The sequence below is a fragment of the Durio zibethinus genome, chromosome 16 (assembly GCF_047325235.1).
Source record: "Durio zibethinus cultivar Kanyao isolate XHJ-2024 chromosome 16, ASM4732523v1, whole genome shotgun sequence".
NCBI classification, from domain to species: domain Eukaryota; kingdom Viridiplantae; phylum Streptophyta; class Magnoliopsida; order Malvales; family Malvaceae; genus Durio; species Durio zibethinus.
Genome location: NC_143177.1, coordinates 5,016,747 through 5,034,364, shown reverse-complemented (window position 1 = coordinate 5,034,364; position 17,618 = coordinate 5,016,747). Strand labels below are relative to the sequence as shown.

Genomic DNA, 17,618 nt, shown 5'->3' with positions numbered 1-17,618 from the left:
AAAAAATTAATAATTAATATGGATGAATACAATTGTATAAAAAATTAATATAAATAATTGATAACTAGGTAGTTTCTCACATGTTGCAGCGGTTTAGAATGAAATCATACATTAACTAAATTGATAGATAATAATACGGTAGAAGTTTATGACCTATTAGTAATATGACAAGCCATATATGTTGTTCATATATAAAATCTAGAATGTAAATTAAACACAATAATGTATGTTTTTTTGCTTAAATACTCAATCAAGCTACTTTTTTTTTTAGTATGGTATCATGCAAGGTTCTAAAATTAAATAAAGGTATTGAGTCATATGCAAGGGTTTTGAATTGGAATTAATGTGTCTTGTGTGTTTTGTTTGTAAGTAATGCTTTTTTTTACCTGTTATAGCACCTTCATACTTTGGCTTTTTCCTTTCCTTTCTTGTTGATGTTTATGAATAGTAAATAGAAATTTCATGAGAGTTTGAGTTGTTAATTGAATATATGTATATATATAAATATATATGAAACTAAGTGGATTTTACTTTGTTTTTTTGTTTCTTTCTTGGTGATTTTTCATCAAACAAATCTTTAAAGATGCTACTTTGTGTTGGTGACTAAGATAATTTCTCATGAAGCTCTTATTCTTATTTATATATGCATGAATTTGTTGAAGGGGACATTAGTAGGCTTTGTTTGGTTTTCAATACCATATGAAAAGAAAATAATGTTGATGGAGTATTGAAGGCCTTGTTTTTCAATTAACTATTTGGTAATAGAAACTTGAAAATTCCTTTTCTCATTCTCTAGGTCTTTCAATTGTTTTGGAAGGATAAAAGGGTTTTCATTTGTCATAGCAATGAGGATCATGATAGATCCTTAAACCAGTCATTTGTCAAGATTGCTAAAAAACATGAATTATACAATATCGATGTGGTCTTCAACTATGATTGGCAATTTGCATTCACATATTTTGTAAATTTTAGTATATGAGAACATTTTCTTCTTTGCTTTTCTAGTTTTTGTGTTTAAAAGCAATACCTAGGAATAGGGACTCTCTCATGGTGCTTAGTACACTAGAATTTTTTATCAATGAGAATTAGTGTTCGAATGCATTCACTGCAACTATTGTAAAACCAGTCCTAGGATGCATTGAGTTTCAAAATTCTTGCTTTTAATGTGAATTTAGTGTTACGCAATTATGAATGTTATATATGTTACTCGCAACCTACATTTATGGTTGTTTTTTACAATGTATTAAAATCATTAATATACCTTTGCTTTATTTGGATTTTGTTTTAGTAGTTCCTTAATAGTCACTTTGTTCATCTTTTTTTCCTCTTCTACTAGATGTTTTCTTGCAACATTAAGTTCAAAGATTTTAACATTTTTATTATGCTTGAAATATATATATGCAATCATATAAGTCAGTTTGTCAATGTATTGTCAAATTATTTTTTAAAGAAAAGTCTTGTTTTCTAGATTTTCTGTTGCTAGAACATTTGGATTCACAATGATTCATAAAGTAAAGCATGTAGATATTGAGAGTTGGCCTATTTGATTGAAATAGCAGTCATGTTTTTGATCAATTTAATCACATTAATAGTTAGCATTCTTTATTTTTGTAAGTTAAAGGTAGGCATGTGTTTTTTACCTAAAAATTTTATTACAATCATTGATGTAAAGATAATCACAGGGTTTTTTTCACTTTCAGTCAGTCGATTCTTATCTAGTTATTGTGTCAAATATCCCCAGAGTGTTAATCTAATCGTATTATTCCTGCAATTATGCTTTGAACTCCAATTATTTTAAAATTTTTTATTCCATAAAGTATACATACTCAGATATTTGTATTTGTAGAATTTTTTTGGTTACTTTTTTTTAACTCTCCCCCAAAAAGATAGTTGTAACTTTACCAATGTTGACCAAGATTTCAATGACATTTGTGAATGAAAGATTTTGTTTGTTTATTAAAGGTATATTGGGTGTGTTATATGAAATGATAGTTTGATTTGCAAAGGTTCTATAGAATTACCTAATAAAATCTCATTCTTCTTTATTTTGTTTTTATGGTGTTGAAAGTTCAAAAAGTTGTAATGGTAAAAAGGGAAGAAATCAGGAACCTTTATTGATTTAATGATTTAATAACTTTAATTGTCATCAAAAAGTTGATTGTAAAAAGATTTGGAACAACATTGCAGAATTTCTTCCTTTCACTCACAAAGAGGTTTGAAATCCGATAAATCTTATTTTCATAAAGTATATCATATGTTGCCATCTTTGTTGGCTTGATAATTTCTTGAATTGTATTATTCTTTTTTTTTTTTTTGTATTGACAATGTGTAACGAAATGTTGATGACATTAGTAATGAACTCATTTTTCTAACAATCAATATGTAGTTATTAAATTATCTAAATTACAATTGATGTTAGTAATGAACTCATTTTTCAAACAATCAATATATATATTAACTTTCTAATAATGTCTTATAAGATTTTCTTAATGTTTTAAAACCAAGATGCAACATTTTGAAATGTACCAACATTAGTCTAATCATTCAAAAGGCATAATTCTACTTGTCAAATTGTTTGCAAGATGAAAGCATAATAATTCTCAATTAGTTTCCTAATGTATCTTATGTATTTGTTTATTGAAACAAAACAATCAAAGATGACAATAAGGGTAAAACTTAAATGCTTTATGAATGTCATCTACTTTATATGAGTAAAAGAATTCAAACTGTTGAAAATAATAATAAGAAAAGCAAAACTAAGTGTTTGTAAATAATCTAACTATTATTCTAATGTTTCCTAAGATTTATATGCTTCAAAAAGATGTCAAAATGTATTTTTAAATGGATATCATATTATCAGTAACAGAAGATGTTAAGCTTTATCAAGTGATTTTGTACGATAAACATATATGCTAATTTAAGTTTTCAATAATTAAAAGGCAGGTAGGTTGTGTATAATTTACTTATTGATCATTGGTTAGGAAATCATGGCTGATGAGTTGATTGTCTGCTTAAGGGTTGATAAATTTTCATATTTTTAAGATCTTGACTTTAACTATGCTTTTGTGGCTTTATGTGTCAAACTTAGATAACATTAAAGTAGCCATTGTTGTTGAATCTGAAGTGGTTTCTTATACGTTTTAGTATTATTCATAGAATATTTTTAAAATTCATTAAAAAGTTATCATACATTTTCTTCAATGGTCGAGAATTGTGATCAAACTTAGATTGAATATAAAGTTAGTTTGCTATAAAACAAAAGAAAAAATGCTATTATGAAGTTTAAATAATAATTTAATAATACGATTTTTCAAACTAAATTCATAAAATTCATGTATAGTTATAAGGAATTAATGTAAAATAATGGGAATATAACAAAATAGTAAATAATTATCTAGAAAGGAAAAGTATACATCATACCTACAACCAAATCTTTAAATATTTCATGGTAAACAACATTTTTTGTATTGTTTCTTTTACAAACATTTTGATGAATTATTAAAATTTTCAAACCTTTGAAAGAAGTTACTTTTGATAACACAACATAAAATTGGCCATGGTTGAATACTGGTTTTGGTAAGTATAAGCTAATAAAGTCTAAAGTTTGTCCTTGGCTTTTGTTACTCATCATTGTATATAATAGCCTAATGGAAAAATGTTTCTTCTTAAGAATAAATGGCCACTTCTGATATTTTATTGTCATGACAATAATGAGAATGTACACTTTTTCACCTATATTGCTGCCACTTATGATCTTACCTTCAATGACATTTCTAGCAAGCTATGTAATTATAAGCCTAGTTCCATTGCACAAGCCAAGTGTCTAATTTATATTCCATAATAGCATGATGATAGCTCCAATTTTCAAAGTAAGTTCATGGTTGGGAATGCTTGAAAAAGTGAATGAATTAAGAAATTTCAAAGGGTATAGTACATCTTTGTCTAGTGTGTTGCTCGTTTTAGGACATATTGAATCATAACTTAAATAATTTATTAATTCTTCAGGGATCAAAGATAGAACATGCCAATTTATAACATTTATAGTTTCATTGTATGGTGTAATTAATACTCTTTATTTCAAGTATACATCATTATAATAGCAACCTAAAAAGTTTTCATAAATGGCAACTGATATAACAACTATTACATCACTTGAATAAGAGACCAATAGATCTTATGGAATTTCTATTTCATCTGCTTCATAATCAGGTTTGGTTTGAAGGTTTTATTTCACTATTTTCTATATTAAGAAGCCATTGAGTAAAAATTTTTATGCTACTTTTTTCAGTGTTTATCATAGTCTTTTTTATTAGCCATATGTTCACTCTTAATTTGAAAACTTTGCAATTATGCCACAAATTTGATTTGCTAATGCTAGCTCTATATTTTCATGTCTTGTCCTACTTTTAATGTCAAGTAAAACTTGTCTAAAATCACCACCAAGGACAATTATTTTACCTCTAAAAGATTTAGTTGAAGCTTTAGGGTTTATGTTTGAATTTATATCCCTTTGAGACTTATCTAATGCTTAAAGGCAATGTTTATGAACCATTGGTGCTTCATCCCAAATGATTAGTTTACTAGCTTGGACTAATTATGTTAGTTGCATTCTCTTGCTTATAACACATGTAAAAGAAGCATTGACTGTCAAAAGGATCTTGAACCTTAAGTGTGTTATTTTACCTTCAGGTAATAGCAATGAAGCTATTCTTGAAAAAGTTACAACTAATACAATATCACCTTTTGATCAAATACTTGATATTAGTATTTGTCAAAGGTATGGTTTCCTGTCCTTTCATGGTCGTATACAAAAAACATATGGCCCTAATTTTTGTATACTAATTGCATAATAGCTTGGTAAACTTACACTTATTCCTTGTTTAAGTTAGAAATAAGCAATTCATATTCTGTATGTAATTCAGGCATACAATGGTTAAGCTTTTTTTGGAACAATCTGTCATAAAACTTTTGGTTTGAAGAATCTGAAGGATTAGCATATTGTACTCTATCAAAAAGTAGGAATTTTTGTTAAAGAGGCTTTCTAAAGCAATGGGAACTTGCTTTTAAAAGTATGCTTTAGAAATTTTATAATCAAATATTCTAAAAGCTTGTTTAAGTTAGTATTTTATATCTTCAAACATTAGTCTATAATTGTTCTCAAACAGCTATAAGTGGTTGCTTACCACAAAAAACATTATCATGGTAAAGAATAACTGCCTCATTTCCAAACTAGATGCCATTCAAAAGCTTACCTTAATGCATCATCCCATTCTGTATCATTTCTTAACAATCTAAGAGCATTGCATGCTAATTAGAAAGTTTCATATGTGACACCAATAATTATTCTAAATTTTTCGTAGTTTTTCGTACCTTTTATGACATTTTCCAATAGTCAAAAGTGTGACATTTACCAATAGTCAGAGGTAATATAATTCACCAATTACTAGGTGAATAAATGTGATTCTCTCAATGATTCAACCACTCTTCCTTTCTATCCACACTTGTGTGTTTGCATGCCATACATATTTAGTGGGCAATTCTGTATAAGTAAAAGACCTTGCTTGTGTGTATTTTTTAGTAGTTTCCACCCACTTTGTAAACATTGTTCTTTGTATCTTAGGCCTTTGAGTAACAATAGTTAGATTATTAGTATCATTAAATGTAACATTTTATTGTTTTGGCAAGTGGATAATTAGTATTTGGATAGATGATTCACGAAAATGGATTAGAAAGTCAAATAATCTCCAATAGGTTTCATGAGCTAACAAATATCTACAATCAAGATATTTTTTTTAATTTTATCAATTTTCTCATCATAAAAGGTTTTTTGCCTTGGAATTTGTACTTGTTGTTGCATAGTAACTTGTACTCTACTCGAGCCTTTATTTAAATACTTAAATAAATATTTAATAGCCCTTAACTTATTACAACTTTCAACATTTACATGTGGTTGGTATTTAACTATCAAGTCTAGATTATAAGGAACAACCCATCTATTATTAAGCTCAATTTCATTTTTCACAACAACATGATTCCTAAATGAATATTCTTTTTTTCTATATAAAAGGAACTTATCATTATTAATAACAGTTTCTTGTTGGAATTGTTTAGGATAATTCTTTTTACAGATAATGTTATGCATGCATGGAGCATTAGAACAAATTGTATTACATGATCCATGAATTATGTATTGTGTTACAATAAGATGCCTTATCGGATATTTCATTTTGTTTGAAATCTTAGCCAAAATAAACTTATCTACATTAAAAGATGTTAGTAGCTTATCATTCTTGTGCAACCATAACAAAATATTTTAGTAGCTTTATCATGCTTGTGTAGTCATAACAAAATGTGAACATGAGATAATATTCTTTTTTAAAATTTCATAGTACAAATGGTTGAGAAAAAAAACATTAAATCAATTTATGTTTTTTTTTAAAAATAATTTTAAACTTTAAATGTTGTAAGTTAGCATGGATAGAAAAAAAAAACTATTCAGTTAATATTTTTTTATTTGTTAGAAACAAACCTACAATAGTTCTTTTAAAATGTTGTTTTTTTGTTAGGTTTTTCATAAGACGGCAAACTTTTAACATAAATACTCTACAAACAAAATTTAGTTAGTTTTCAGGTCTTTGACTAAGAATGAACTTCAAAGCTTCTTATATTTCTTGTCATTTGGAATTGTATGTAAATGTGATGAACAGATCTAGAAATCCATAGAAAACGACAAGTGGCTAGAGCATTTTGGTAATTCTGAAACATATACAAGAGCCAACTGTAAATGTGCAGGAAGTATAATACGTTTGCTAATATTGTTTGCATTATTGTCACCTTTACAAACTGCATCTCTAATTTCTTCATAAACCTTATATCACATTTATTTTTTATTCAATTTGATATAATATAATCTATCACCTTCAAAACTTGCAAAGGCATTAACCAAATATTAGTGAAACAGTTTCTCACCTTTTAATAATGTACTTTAGTGTGAGAGACATTGTTGAATCATATAGGCAAAGTGTTTTCTCATCATAATGCATTTTCTTTTAAATTGTCTCTTACCACTATATGACCTATACTTAATTCCAATTCTATAACCATTTTCACTATATAGAAACACCAAAAGGTATTGCATCGTCATATATAATGGATGTAAACTATTTATTCATTGGAAACCTTTAGATCTACGTTCAATAATTATATCACATTCATTAATCAATTATTCTAAGTCTCCAGCAATTAATCTAGCAATCTTAAGAGCTATTGGTGCTATATCAATTCTATCTTGATCAATTTTGTATCCTAACAGCCTCAATTTAATGTTAGATACTTCTAAATTAATAGATCTATCTCTAACCATTCTGAAAACTTTAACAACTTCATTATGCTGATCAAGCATATCTAACAAACCTTGAATCAAGCTGTCATCAACACTCTAACATTTTGATCACAATTTAAAGTATTTTTCTTGTTTTGAATTCGTTCTCTATGTCATAAATGTACAGTTGTGCAAACTAGAGCCTTTGACATGGTTGTGGAATCAAAGATCCTAACCTATAATACTTTTGGCCACTATTTTTGAAAACATATGGCTCTAGTTTCATATTTATTAAATGATCAACTTTGCACCTAGTGAAGTAAACTGGAACATTGCATTATAAATTTTAATGTTTTTCTAAAAGTAGTAGTTTTACCACGTATTTCATAATCTAACACTCTATCTAAGAATTTTGGTATAGGCTTTGGAGTGAGGAGGTGAACTCGATCCTTCCTACAACACAAAGAAAATATTGGATTTTGACTCCTTCTAAAAATGTTGAACCTCTCATTATACCACATAAAAACTCTACAAAATGGACATACACATGTTAGGCCTCCAAAGTTAACAGGTGTTGTATATATTCCTAAATTTTTTTACAAACAACAATAAGATAATTGTTTCATTAAAAACATATATTTTAATTACTAATCTAATAATTTAATATGTTTTTGAAATAAAATCTACTTACTTGGATAGGAATGTTAATTTTCTTGAGTAGCTGGTTGAATAGGTGAAAGATGTCTAATAGGTTGGTTGCCTACAAATGATTTTTAAAAAATTTTCATCAAGCAAATCAGGATTCTATTTAAAAAAAAAGGTAAGTTTTTTCAATAATCTCTCACCTAAATGTCTTTTGGTATCTTAATTATGTACTTGATTGATAAAAAGGTATTGCTTACGCTATTGCTACATGTTCTACTAATAACTATTGTATGTTTATTTGAATTAGTGTTACTTAAAACAACAGAGTTTCTTTCACCATTTGAAAATTGAGATTTACGTACAGACTCAATTGAAGAATCTCTAATGTATAATTTTTTATTTTGCAAGTTGTTAGATGATGAAGAGGTGTGTTTCCTTTTCTTCCTTTCTTTTAAAATTTCATATCTAATAGCTTTGTTATTTCTATTTAAAACTACTTTATCAAAATTCATTTCAACTGTACATAGAAAATGTAATAAAGAATTAACATCAATTCACATAATATCGAGATAAAAGCTTAAAATCCATTATCATAGGCCTTTATCATAATTTGTAACAACAGTTAATATATGATTTTATCAACTTATAGAAGCAAATAGAAGCCTTGGTTTGAAGTATTTGAAAGGGAGCTGTACAAAATTCAATGTAAAAGTTTGTAAGTCTATTTTATAAATCTCATAAGCTCATTAACTTAACTGTAAACATTATACAAAGAATCAAACTACTTAAATAATTTTATTATAATTTTTGATAAAAAACTGAAGAGACAAGTGATTAAAGATATCCTAATGAAACAATAACAATTGTAGATTGATGTACTTGATTTTCTTTACAAGAAAAAAACTTCACAAGCAAAAAATGGTAATTTCAACAGCAAATTTATGGAAATTTTTCTCTAACACAACAATCATGATATGTGTATTTTGTAACAAAAGATAAATTTTGAAAACATGAATTTAGTTACTTGGGTTTGAAAAAGAGAGGATTCAAATGGCATGGATAACAATAAGCCACCAGTAGCTTGATTTTCTTATGAAATTGGTCAAAAAATGAGCAACCATTTATTTGAGGTTATAAATAGTTTCAAAACAATTAAAGGAAAGGATTTCAATAAGAATGGATTGATATGAATTGTTTCGACCATTTAGGGTTTTGAGAAAATTAAAGAGAATATTAACAAACATTTGTTGTAGATTCAATGAATTTCAATAAACAAAAAACGTGAATAATTATTAGGGATTTTAGACAAATAGGTTAGATGAATAAATGAGAGGAAAGCAAAAATTTTTTTGAATTTTTTTTTGGCAAATCACAGTTTTATCATTTAGAATTCTTGTAAAAGTGTTCAATGGCTTTCAAAAATCAAAGGTTTTCAATAATTATGAGAAATTACAGGAAATTGGGTGAGATCAATGAGATGAAAAGATTTGTTGGATTTACAAAAAAAAAAGGCACCAATCGAAAACCCTTTCATTTTTTTTTTTTTTTGCAAATTAATTTTGGAGAGAAAAAATTTGTAGATTTATTGAAATAATATTAGATTCAAGGTATGGCTGATGAATTTCCAAAAACATGAAAAGAGACTAGAGAATTAAGACTAAGGAAGATGAAGAAAATTGTTTTTTTCATTTAATGAGTAGATGATTTTTCCTTTAGTAATAATGAAAAGATTCAAAGCATGAATTATTAATAACTTTTTATCATGAATAAATTAATTTTATAATATTACAAAAGATTTTTAAATTATTTAGTTTTGATATTTTAATTTTTGTATAATTTAATTATATTTATTTAATTTTAAAAGTTAAATTTAAGTATTAAATCTAAACGATTCAAAGGTCAAAATTTAAATAATTCAAAATTATTTAAATTTAAATTTATCCAAAATTAAAATAATCAATCTTGAAGTAATCTCATTCAAAATAATTTTAACTTAAAATAATTTAATTTTTTCTTGTCTTAATTCAAAATAATCTAATTATTTTTTAATTCAATTTCAATTTGATTCAAACTCAAAACAGCTTAATTATTTTTTTACCCAAAAAAATTCGGTTCGATATGATTAGTTTTGAATCTGATCCAACTTGCCATTTACTACCTCTATTCACGGCCCACGAAATAAGCGGTGCGTTTTGTTTTTATATTGGGGATAAATAAACGGATGCCTTTATTCGTTGTCCTCGACGATGCTACTAATTGGGAAAAAAAAAAAAACAGAACTAAACTACTATTAAAAAAAAAAAAAACACTAGGATTTAGCATTAGCAATTTAGCAGAGGCCAGAACGAGCGAGGGAAGAAGATCGATGGAAACTAGAAGCAGCAGTGGCTCAACCTCAGAATCGGTGACCATGGTAATCCACAATGCAGTGATCGTCACCATGGACTCCGAGAGCCGTGTCTTTCAAAACGGAGCCGTGGTCATAGACAAAGACAAAATCAAAGCCATCGGTCAATCTCCCGATATTCTTCAACAATTCTCTCCTCTGGCTGATCAGATTCTCGACCTCCACGGCCAAATCGTGCTTCCTGGTAGTGCCTTCCTCCCCTACCATTTATGTTTCATTTATGAGAAATCAAGAACTTGATTTTTTTTTTTTGGGTTGCTGATGTAGGATTCGTCAACACACACGTGCACACCTCGCAACAGCTGGGTAGAGGAATAGCGGACGACGTGGATCTAATGACGTGGTTACACCATCGGATTTGGCCGTATGAATCCAACATGATCGACGAAGATTCTTACATCTCCACTTTACTTTGCGGAATCGAACTTATTCACTCTGGTGTACGCAAATTTTTTTTTTTTTAAGTTTTCTTATTTGACTTTTACACCATTTCACGTTCTTATATTTTTCCTTTTTTTTTTTTTTTTTTTTTCAATTTTGGCTATAATTTTGAAACAGGTCACGTGCTTTGCTGAAGCGGGAGGGCAGCACGTGTCAGGAATGGCGAGAGCCGTTAAGTTGCTGGGATTGCGAGCCTGTTTAACGGAATCAATCATGGACTCTGGTGAGGGTTTACCGGTGTCTTGGGGGGTTCGAACCACGGATGAATGTATTCAGGTTGGGCCTATTCTGATTACTGTTTCATTTGCAACCATTCAAAAAAGAAAATTTATTGTTCCTAAAGTTCAAACATTCCTGTCGGATGACCAAAGCTCTTAATTTGGCAGTCTCAAAAGAAACTTTATGAGAAGCACCATAATACAGCAGATGGCCGAATAAGGATATGGCTTGGAATTAGGCAAGTTATGAACTCCACCGATCGTTTACTGCTTGAAACCAGAGACACCGCTAGAGAATTAAAAACCGGCATCCATATGGTACTTAACCTCTACCTCTCTCTCTGTTGTCCAAACATCAGGATGTTGAAGGGAGATTCGGCTGATCTTCCACTGTTTAGCATGTTGCAGAGATTCCCTATGAGAATCAAGTTGTGATGGATACTCGGAAAGTTGATCATGGGACTGTTACATTTTTGGACAAGATAGACTTCTTGCAAAACAACTTATTGGCAGCTCATACAGTTTGGGTAAATGATACTGAGGTGAGCTGCCGCCATACTTCTGTGTTACACTTTATTGAAATACAATTCAATTGCATTGCATGATTTCTTGCCATTTTACCACCTTATGTGCAGAATTGAAGTACATCTGTCTCGTTCTTGTTTGTAGTTTTCTTGTATTAATCATGTTTTTCTTCAGATTGGTTTTCTTTCAAGAGCTGGGGTCAAAGTGTCTCACTGTCCTGCTTCTGCTATGCGAATGCTTGGATTTGCACGTATAAGGGAGATGCTCAATGCAGGCATCTCTGTCTCCTTGGGCACAGATGGGGCTCCATCTAATAATAGAATGAGCATTGGTTGGTTGGACTTCTGAAACCTGGATTCTCATTCCTGCATTTTCTGCATTTTTGAAAAATACCATTGTGCCGAGTAGGTTTGTGTGCTTTTGCAATTCTGGAACAAGGATTCCCCTTTCTAGAATCCTAGAACTTCACTTAGATGCATGCATTTCATATGCCAAAATGTGTTGGGTAGACATTATTTGCTTGCAAAATTTTGCAAAACCATAAGCATAAGGAGACCAAGTGTTAGCTTTTATTTTCTGCTTCTCAGAGCCTTCTTGTACTATAACCTAAATGATTGTACTGCCATGTCAGTCAAGTCATGTGCAAGTTTGTTGATTACAGCTTCTCTTAATAGTCTGATCTTTCCTCCTTGTAGTTGATGAGATGTATCTAGCTTCTTTGATTAACAAAGGACGGGAAGTGTATAAAAGGGAAACAACTGATCCCACAGCCCTCCCTGCTGAAACAGTTCTGAAAATGGTGACAGTTAATGGTGCAAAATCTGTACTCTGGGACAATGAAATAGGGTCGCTTGAGATTGGGAAAAAGGTCAGACTATTTTGGTTCCTTTTGGTTAGTGCTTTTTGTTATTTGCTTTTGCTTTTTGAATAATTGCTATAAAGCAAAAGTAAATGGTAAAAACCAGTATCATAATTGACTTAAAATGGACAAATAATTAAAATATAATACCAAAATAACGTAATTAGTCCATGTAAAAGTAGAATCATGCATTTTGTCAAATAAAAAAATTATATATTTTGTGTGTAATCTTTTAGGGAGTGTTTGGTTTACAAAATCTTAGATTTTGAGAGGGAAAGTGATTCTCGGGAAAGTTTGGATTCTTGGCAAGGCGTGATTCTTCCTAGCATAGGAATGTTAGATTCCAGTATTTGGTTTGGAGGAAACTTAGAATACTTGATAAAGTCTTTTTATTATAATGTCCTTTATTATATAACAAAGATAATGTTTTTGTTAAATATAAACGTAGTCTTTGACCAAAATAATATGAAGTCAAATATAGTCAAAGACTATGTTTTTGTTATTAAAACAAATAAAAAGTAAAATATATCAAAGACTACGTTATTCTTATATAAAACGCAATGTTTATATCAATCATTACGTTTATATGAGCCTAAACACAATGTTTATATCAAAGACTACATTTTTGACATAAAAAACATCATAAACATGGTCTTAGTTATTTTAAAAAGTGCCTTTTAACAAAGACGACATTTCTTATGTAAGAAATGCAGTCTTTGTATTCTTAAGACTGTGTTTCCGACAAAAAAAATGTGGTCGTAGTTATCTAAAATCGTGCTTTTGTTATTTAACAAAAAATGATGTTTCTTATGTCAGACATGCAGTCTTTGTATTCTTAAAGGCTACATTTCTTGCGTAAGAAATGTGGTCTTTGTTATTTAAAAAAATGTTTTTGTTTATTTATCAAAGGCTACGTTTCTTATGTTAGAAACGTGGTCTTTGTATTCTTAAAGATTACATTTCTGAGATAAGAAACGTGGTCTTTGTCTTTTAAAAAGGTGTTCTGTTATTTAACAAAGACTATGTTTCTTATTTTAAAACGTTGTCTTTTTTTTCTTTAAAAACTACGTTTTTGACATATAAAACGTGATCTTTGTTTTAAAGACTACGTTTCTAAATAAAAAAACATAGTTAAAAGTTTCTAAAATACATTGATTTTCAAGGGTTAAATAGATTGAAAAAATTTATGATTGAGGTCAAATGTGAGACAAAATTAACTTTCCTCCCAGAATCTTAAAAACCACAAGGAAAGGTGGGTTTCTGATAATGGGATATTTGGGTACTGTTAAGAGTCTAAGATTATCCCAAGAATTAGATACACGTGAACCAAACATAAGAATCACATTTCCACTAGCAAGATTTCTCCTGAACCGACTGCCCCTTCAAATTATTTTATTCCCTCTTGTATCCAAACATGCTTTATATTTTTTTTGCTTTTGGAAGCAAATAGTAAAATTGTCAAACAAATAAAGCCATAGTTTTTTTTGCTTGTCTCTTCATAATTCATGCGGTAAACTTTGTTGAAATTCAAGAAATTCTCACTTGTCAATTCTCCTGTTCCTGTCAACGGATGTTGGTTCAAGTGGTAAAGTTGCTCTCTGTTCCCTGGGTTTGAATCTGTTAGGAGGCTCTGGAATGTAATTTCTTGCAAATTCGCTTGGTCCGATATAGATAAACCTGCTTGGACTGGTTTGGGGAGGGGATGTATTGGACAAAGTTTAGGAAGCTCTAACTGCTGAACCAAAAAATAATTCTCTTATTCCTAATTTTATGCGTCATTTCTCTCCATGACTTTCTTGTGTGGTAATTCATAAATAAAATGAAACAAGTTGCACTGGTCTGCACTCATGGAATGCAATATAAAGACTGTAGAAGGAATATTACAAAATATTCTTACTAGATCATCTCATATAAATTCCTCAGTGAAATATTACCTAAATACATAAACTAAATTTCTTGAAGATACAATCCTTCCATGTATCTTTTTAGTGACCGACTAATGGCATCGAATTAATGCCTACTATTTGAAACCTTTTTTACCATTAGGTTGTATTACGTTTCTATCTTCTATATTTAGAATCATAAGTCTCCATTTTCTTCACAATGCATCAGAATATTCAGGATGACTGCTCTTTGTGTTGTTTGTTTGGCAGGCTGACATGGTTGTTATCAATCCTTTCTCATGGTCTATGGTTCCTGTTCACGACTGGTGAGTAAGAAACCATTCTTGATAAAAGAATTTTATTATTTGTTGATTTCTGATTGTACTCAATTACAATGGAAAAAATATCTATTTTAGCTTTCACATTGCTATAAGATGAAAAATTACTTGTGCTCAGTTATTTGTTTTATCAGATTTTTGGTTTTTCCTTTTCCAGTTATGCACATACTAGCATCTGAACTGATTTTTGTTGATGATGAATTATTTTGTCTTTAATATTTGCAGTATTTCCAACCTTGTATATTGCATGCGAACTGAGAATATTGTCTCTGTAATGTGCAATGGTCAGTGGATTATGAGAGATAAGAAGATTTTAAATGTGGATGAGGTATTATATCTTCTACTTTTATCCTCTAATTTGTACTTCTTGTTGTTTGTCAGTGTATATTATATATATATATATATATATGGTGCTCTTGTATGCGAGTTTTCTGGCACATCCTTTTTCAACACCTAATGCATATGCTAGGAAGCGGATGATAATGGCTTCATGCTGTCTGGCTTCAATTAAATTTCTCATGCTTGGTATTCAAATCCAACTGAAGTAGGGTAAAGAATCAAATTTTACACCAAGTTGCAGATAAATCTTCTTGCCTGAAATTATCACGTGAAATGAAATGTATCACCTTCATCTTCCTAATGTAAATACAAATGGTAACTGTTCAGGAGGAAGTTATATCATTAGCAAAACGAGCTTCAAGCAAACTTTTGAGAAGAGCAGGCATCGAAATACCAAGCAGAATGACTATCCTCTGATTGTTGGATTATCATGCCCCGATGCCCAGCAATGTCATGTGGAACGTTAAAAGTATGCTCTGATGAAATGCCTTTCTCCTCTTGGTTAATCATATGGGAAACTTGTTCCACAGATAGGTAATAGGTGATCATGTCTCTGCCGTCTTTAATCTGTAAATGCTTCTGCTTTTGATAGTAGCCTCCTCTGTTGGTAATATCATTTTTTTTTTATTTATAACTTTTTTTATAAAAAATATACATGAATATTATTTTTATATGTTAACAACATTTATCTACATATGAATGGTGTTAGAAATGAAATCATTGTTTCCGAAAACAATGAAAGTAAAAAATTCTGTCTACGATTTTGAATATTGAATTCGATTTTAAAAAAGGGAAATAAGAACTTGTTGCCAAATATGTCTTTTTTTTTTTAATTTCTAAAAAATTAAAAAAAAAAAAAACCCCTAGAACCAAGCCAAACTCACTTTAATGGGAACGGCTGGCTCTCCTTTTAACTTTTTGCAACTGGGGACACTGTTAGTAGTAGCATGGACCTTCACCTCAATTAAAAGGACACCAACCATTCTCAGGTTTCATTTCATAAACATTGGGGGCTTTCGACGGCGTTACTAACCTAAAACCAATATGATTGTTATTCAGGAATTCTCCATATCTCTCTCAAATTAGAGCAAACTAAGCAACAGATTGAATAAAAATGCTTAGATTGAATAAAAAATAATCATAATGCCCAATTTAAAAGCAAACGGGCATTTTCCATTGAGATGAAATCATAGAGACATGGCAGCGCAAGCAACTATCTCTTCCCCTAGAAACTCAAAGGCAGTCTTGCTTGATCTTGGTTAACCCATCATTTAGCTGAAATGTTTCTAGAAGAAAATGACGCCGTCATTGTAACTTGTAGGCACGCCAATTGTTTGTGAAAATGTATTGGATGAATTTTCATTTATATCTTTTTAATCATATAAAAAATTAAATCTATCAATTCTAGCTTAAACTGAAAAATTCATCCAATTAATCCGAATCAAAACCTAATTTAACTCGATTTAATGATAAAAAGTTAACAACCTAAACACAAATCAACCCTAATTTGAATTAACCCAAACTCAAAATAACCTAAAACAAAAATAACCTAAAACCTAAATTATCAGAACCCAAATTGATTTGAAATCGAAATGGCCTAAAAAAATTAATCGAAAATAATGCAAGATTAAATTAAGTATAACTTTATTTAAAAATATTAATTTAATAAAATAATAAAAATAAGACAAAAATAATAAATATAACACATAAAAAATTATTAAAATTATTGAATATCTTAAATTAATATATATATTTAATATCAAATTAATATAAATTATATATGCTGTTTACTTATAAAATTTCTTAAAATTATAATATAATTTAAAATAAATTATATATTTTTAATTATCACTGTATCATTTAGAATGAATTATATAATCTTTTACAATTATACATAAGTATCAATTATCATACGATTTAGAATAAAGTATATAAAACAAGTTATTGACATATGTATATACTTTATATTTATGTTATAATTAAATTATTAATTTTTAATCATTAAATTTAGAATAAAAATTATAATGAGGTGCAATTGTACGAAAATTAAAAATCAGGCTTTGTATAGGTCGATTTTTTTCAATAAAAAAATAATATTGATCTAAATATTTTTTTAACATAAATGATATCACAATCTAATACAAAAAAAAAAAAAAAGTAAGATTCTAAGGACTTGTATTGGTAATAGTAATTGTATTTGACATATCAATGGTAGCTAAGAAAACTTTAATATCTATCCTAATAAGCTGTAAAAGTTAACTAAACAATCAGTCGAAGTTTTGGAAAACTCCACTTTTTGTTTCACACGTAAACCATAAGTATGTGAAAAAGATTTGATATCTGTTAAAACATTAAATAAATAGAAATATATTAGGTATTAAAAGCTAAGTAATGACATAAGCATATTAAGCACTTTCATGATAGTGAAGGTGAAAACACTTTTTAAAAGTTGTAAATTACAATACAAAAACAATAAACTCAATTCTTTCACAACATAGATAGAGAAGGTAAACATAATTTTTTTTTTTGAACAAAAGTTGCAAATTACAATAAAAAAATAAACTCAATTCTTTCATAACATAGAAAACATGCATACACATAAAGATATAATTGCCATATTAAACAATTATGGCAATCATTTA

The 17,618-nt window shown here is 29.0% G+C and overlaps 1 protein-coding gene across 2 annotated transcripts; it reads left to right on the top strand.

Moving 5' to 3' along the window:
* The first annotated feature begins 10,208 nt into the window (after positions 1-10,208).
* On the top strand, positions 10,209-15,670 carry LOC111291209 (uncharacterized). 2 transcript variants are annotated; one of them, XM_022882844.2, is made up of 10 exons: positions 10,209-10,557; positions 10,641-10,813; positions 10,932-11,090; positions 11,201-11,350; positions 11,431-11,574; positions 11,732-11,888; positions 12,253-12,449; positions 14,570-14,625; positions 14,863-14,965; positions 15,304-15,670. In XM_022882844.2, the coding sequence occupies exons 1-10, from the start codon at positions 10,332-10,334 to the stop codon at positions 15,391-15,393; spliced, it is 1,455 nt and encodes a 484-aa protein (XP_022738579.2). In that variant the 5' UTR covers positions 10,209-10,331; the 3' UTR covers positions 15,394-15,670. The 2 variants fall into 2 exon arrangements, with proteins under 2 accessions (XP_022738579.2, XP_022738590.2); XM_022882855.2 differs by having other exon boundaries at positions 10,210-10,557; positions 12,253-12,425.
* The last annotated feature ends 1,948 nt before the right edge of the window (positions 15,671-17,618 follow it).

Bases quoted from the DNA above. Each gene is read 5' to 3' on its own strand.
- LOC111291209 (XM_022882844.2), top strand. From the start codon at position 10,332: ATGGAAACTAGAAGCAGCAGTGGCTCAACCTCAGAATCGGTGACCATG. The intron at 11,889-12,252 runs GTTGGTTGGACT...TCCTCCTTGTAG, and splicing joins TAATAATAGAATGAGCATTG to TTGATGAGATGTATCTAGCT. The intron at 12,450-14,569 runs GTTAGTGCTTTT...TTTGTTTGGCAG, and splicing joins GACTATTTTGGTTCCTTTTG to GCTGACATGGTTGTTATCAA.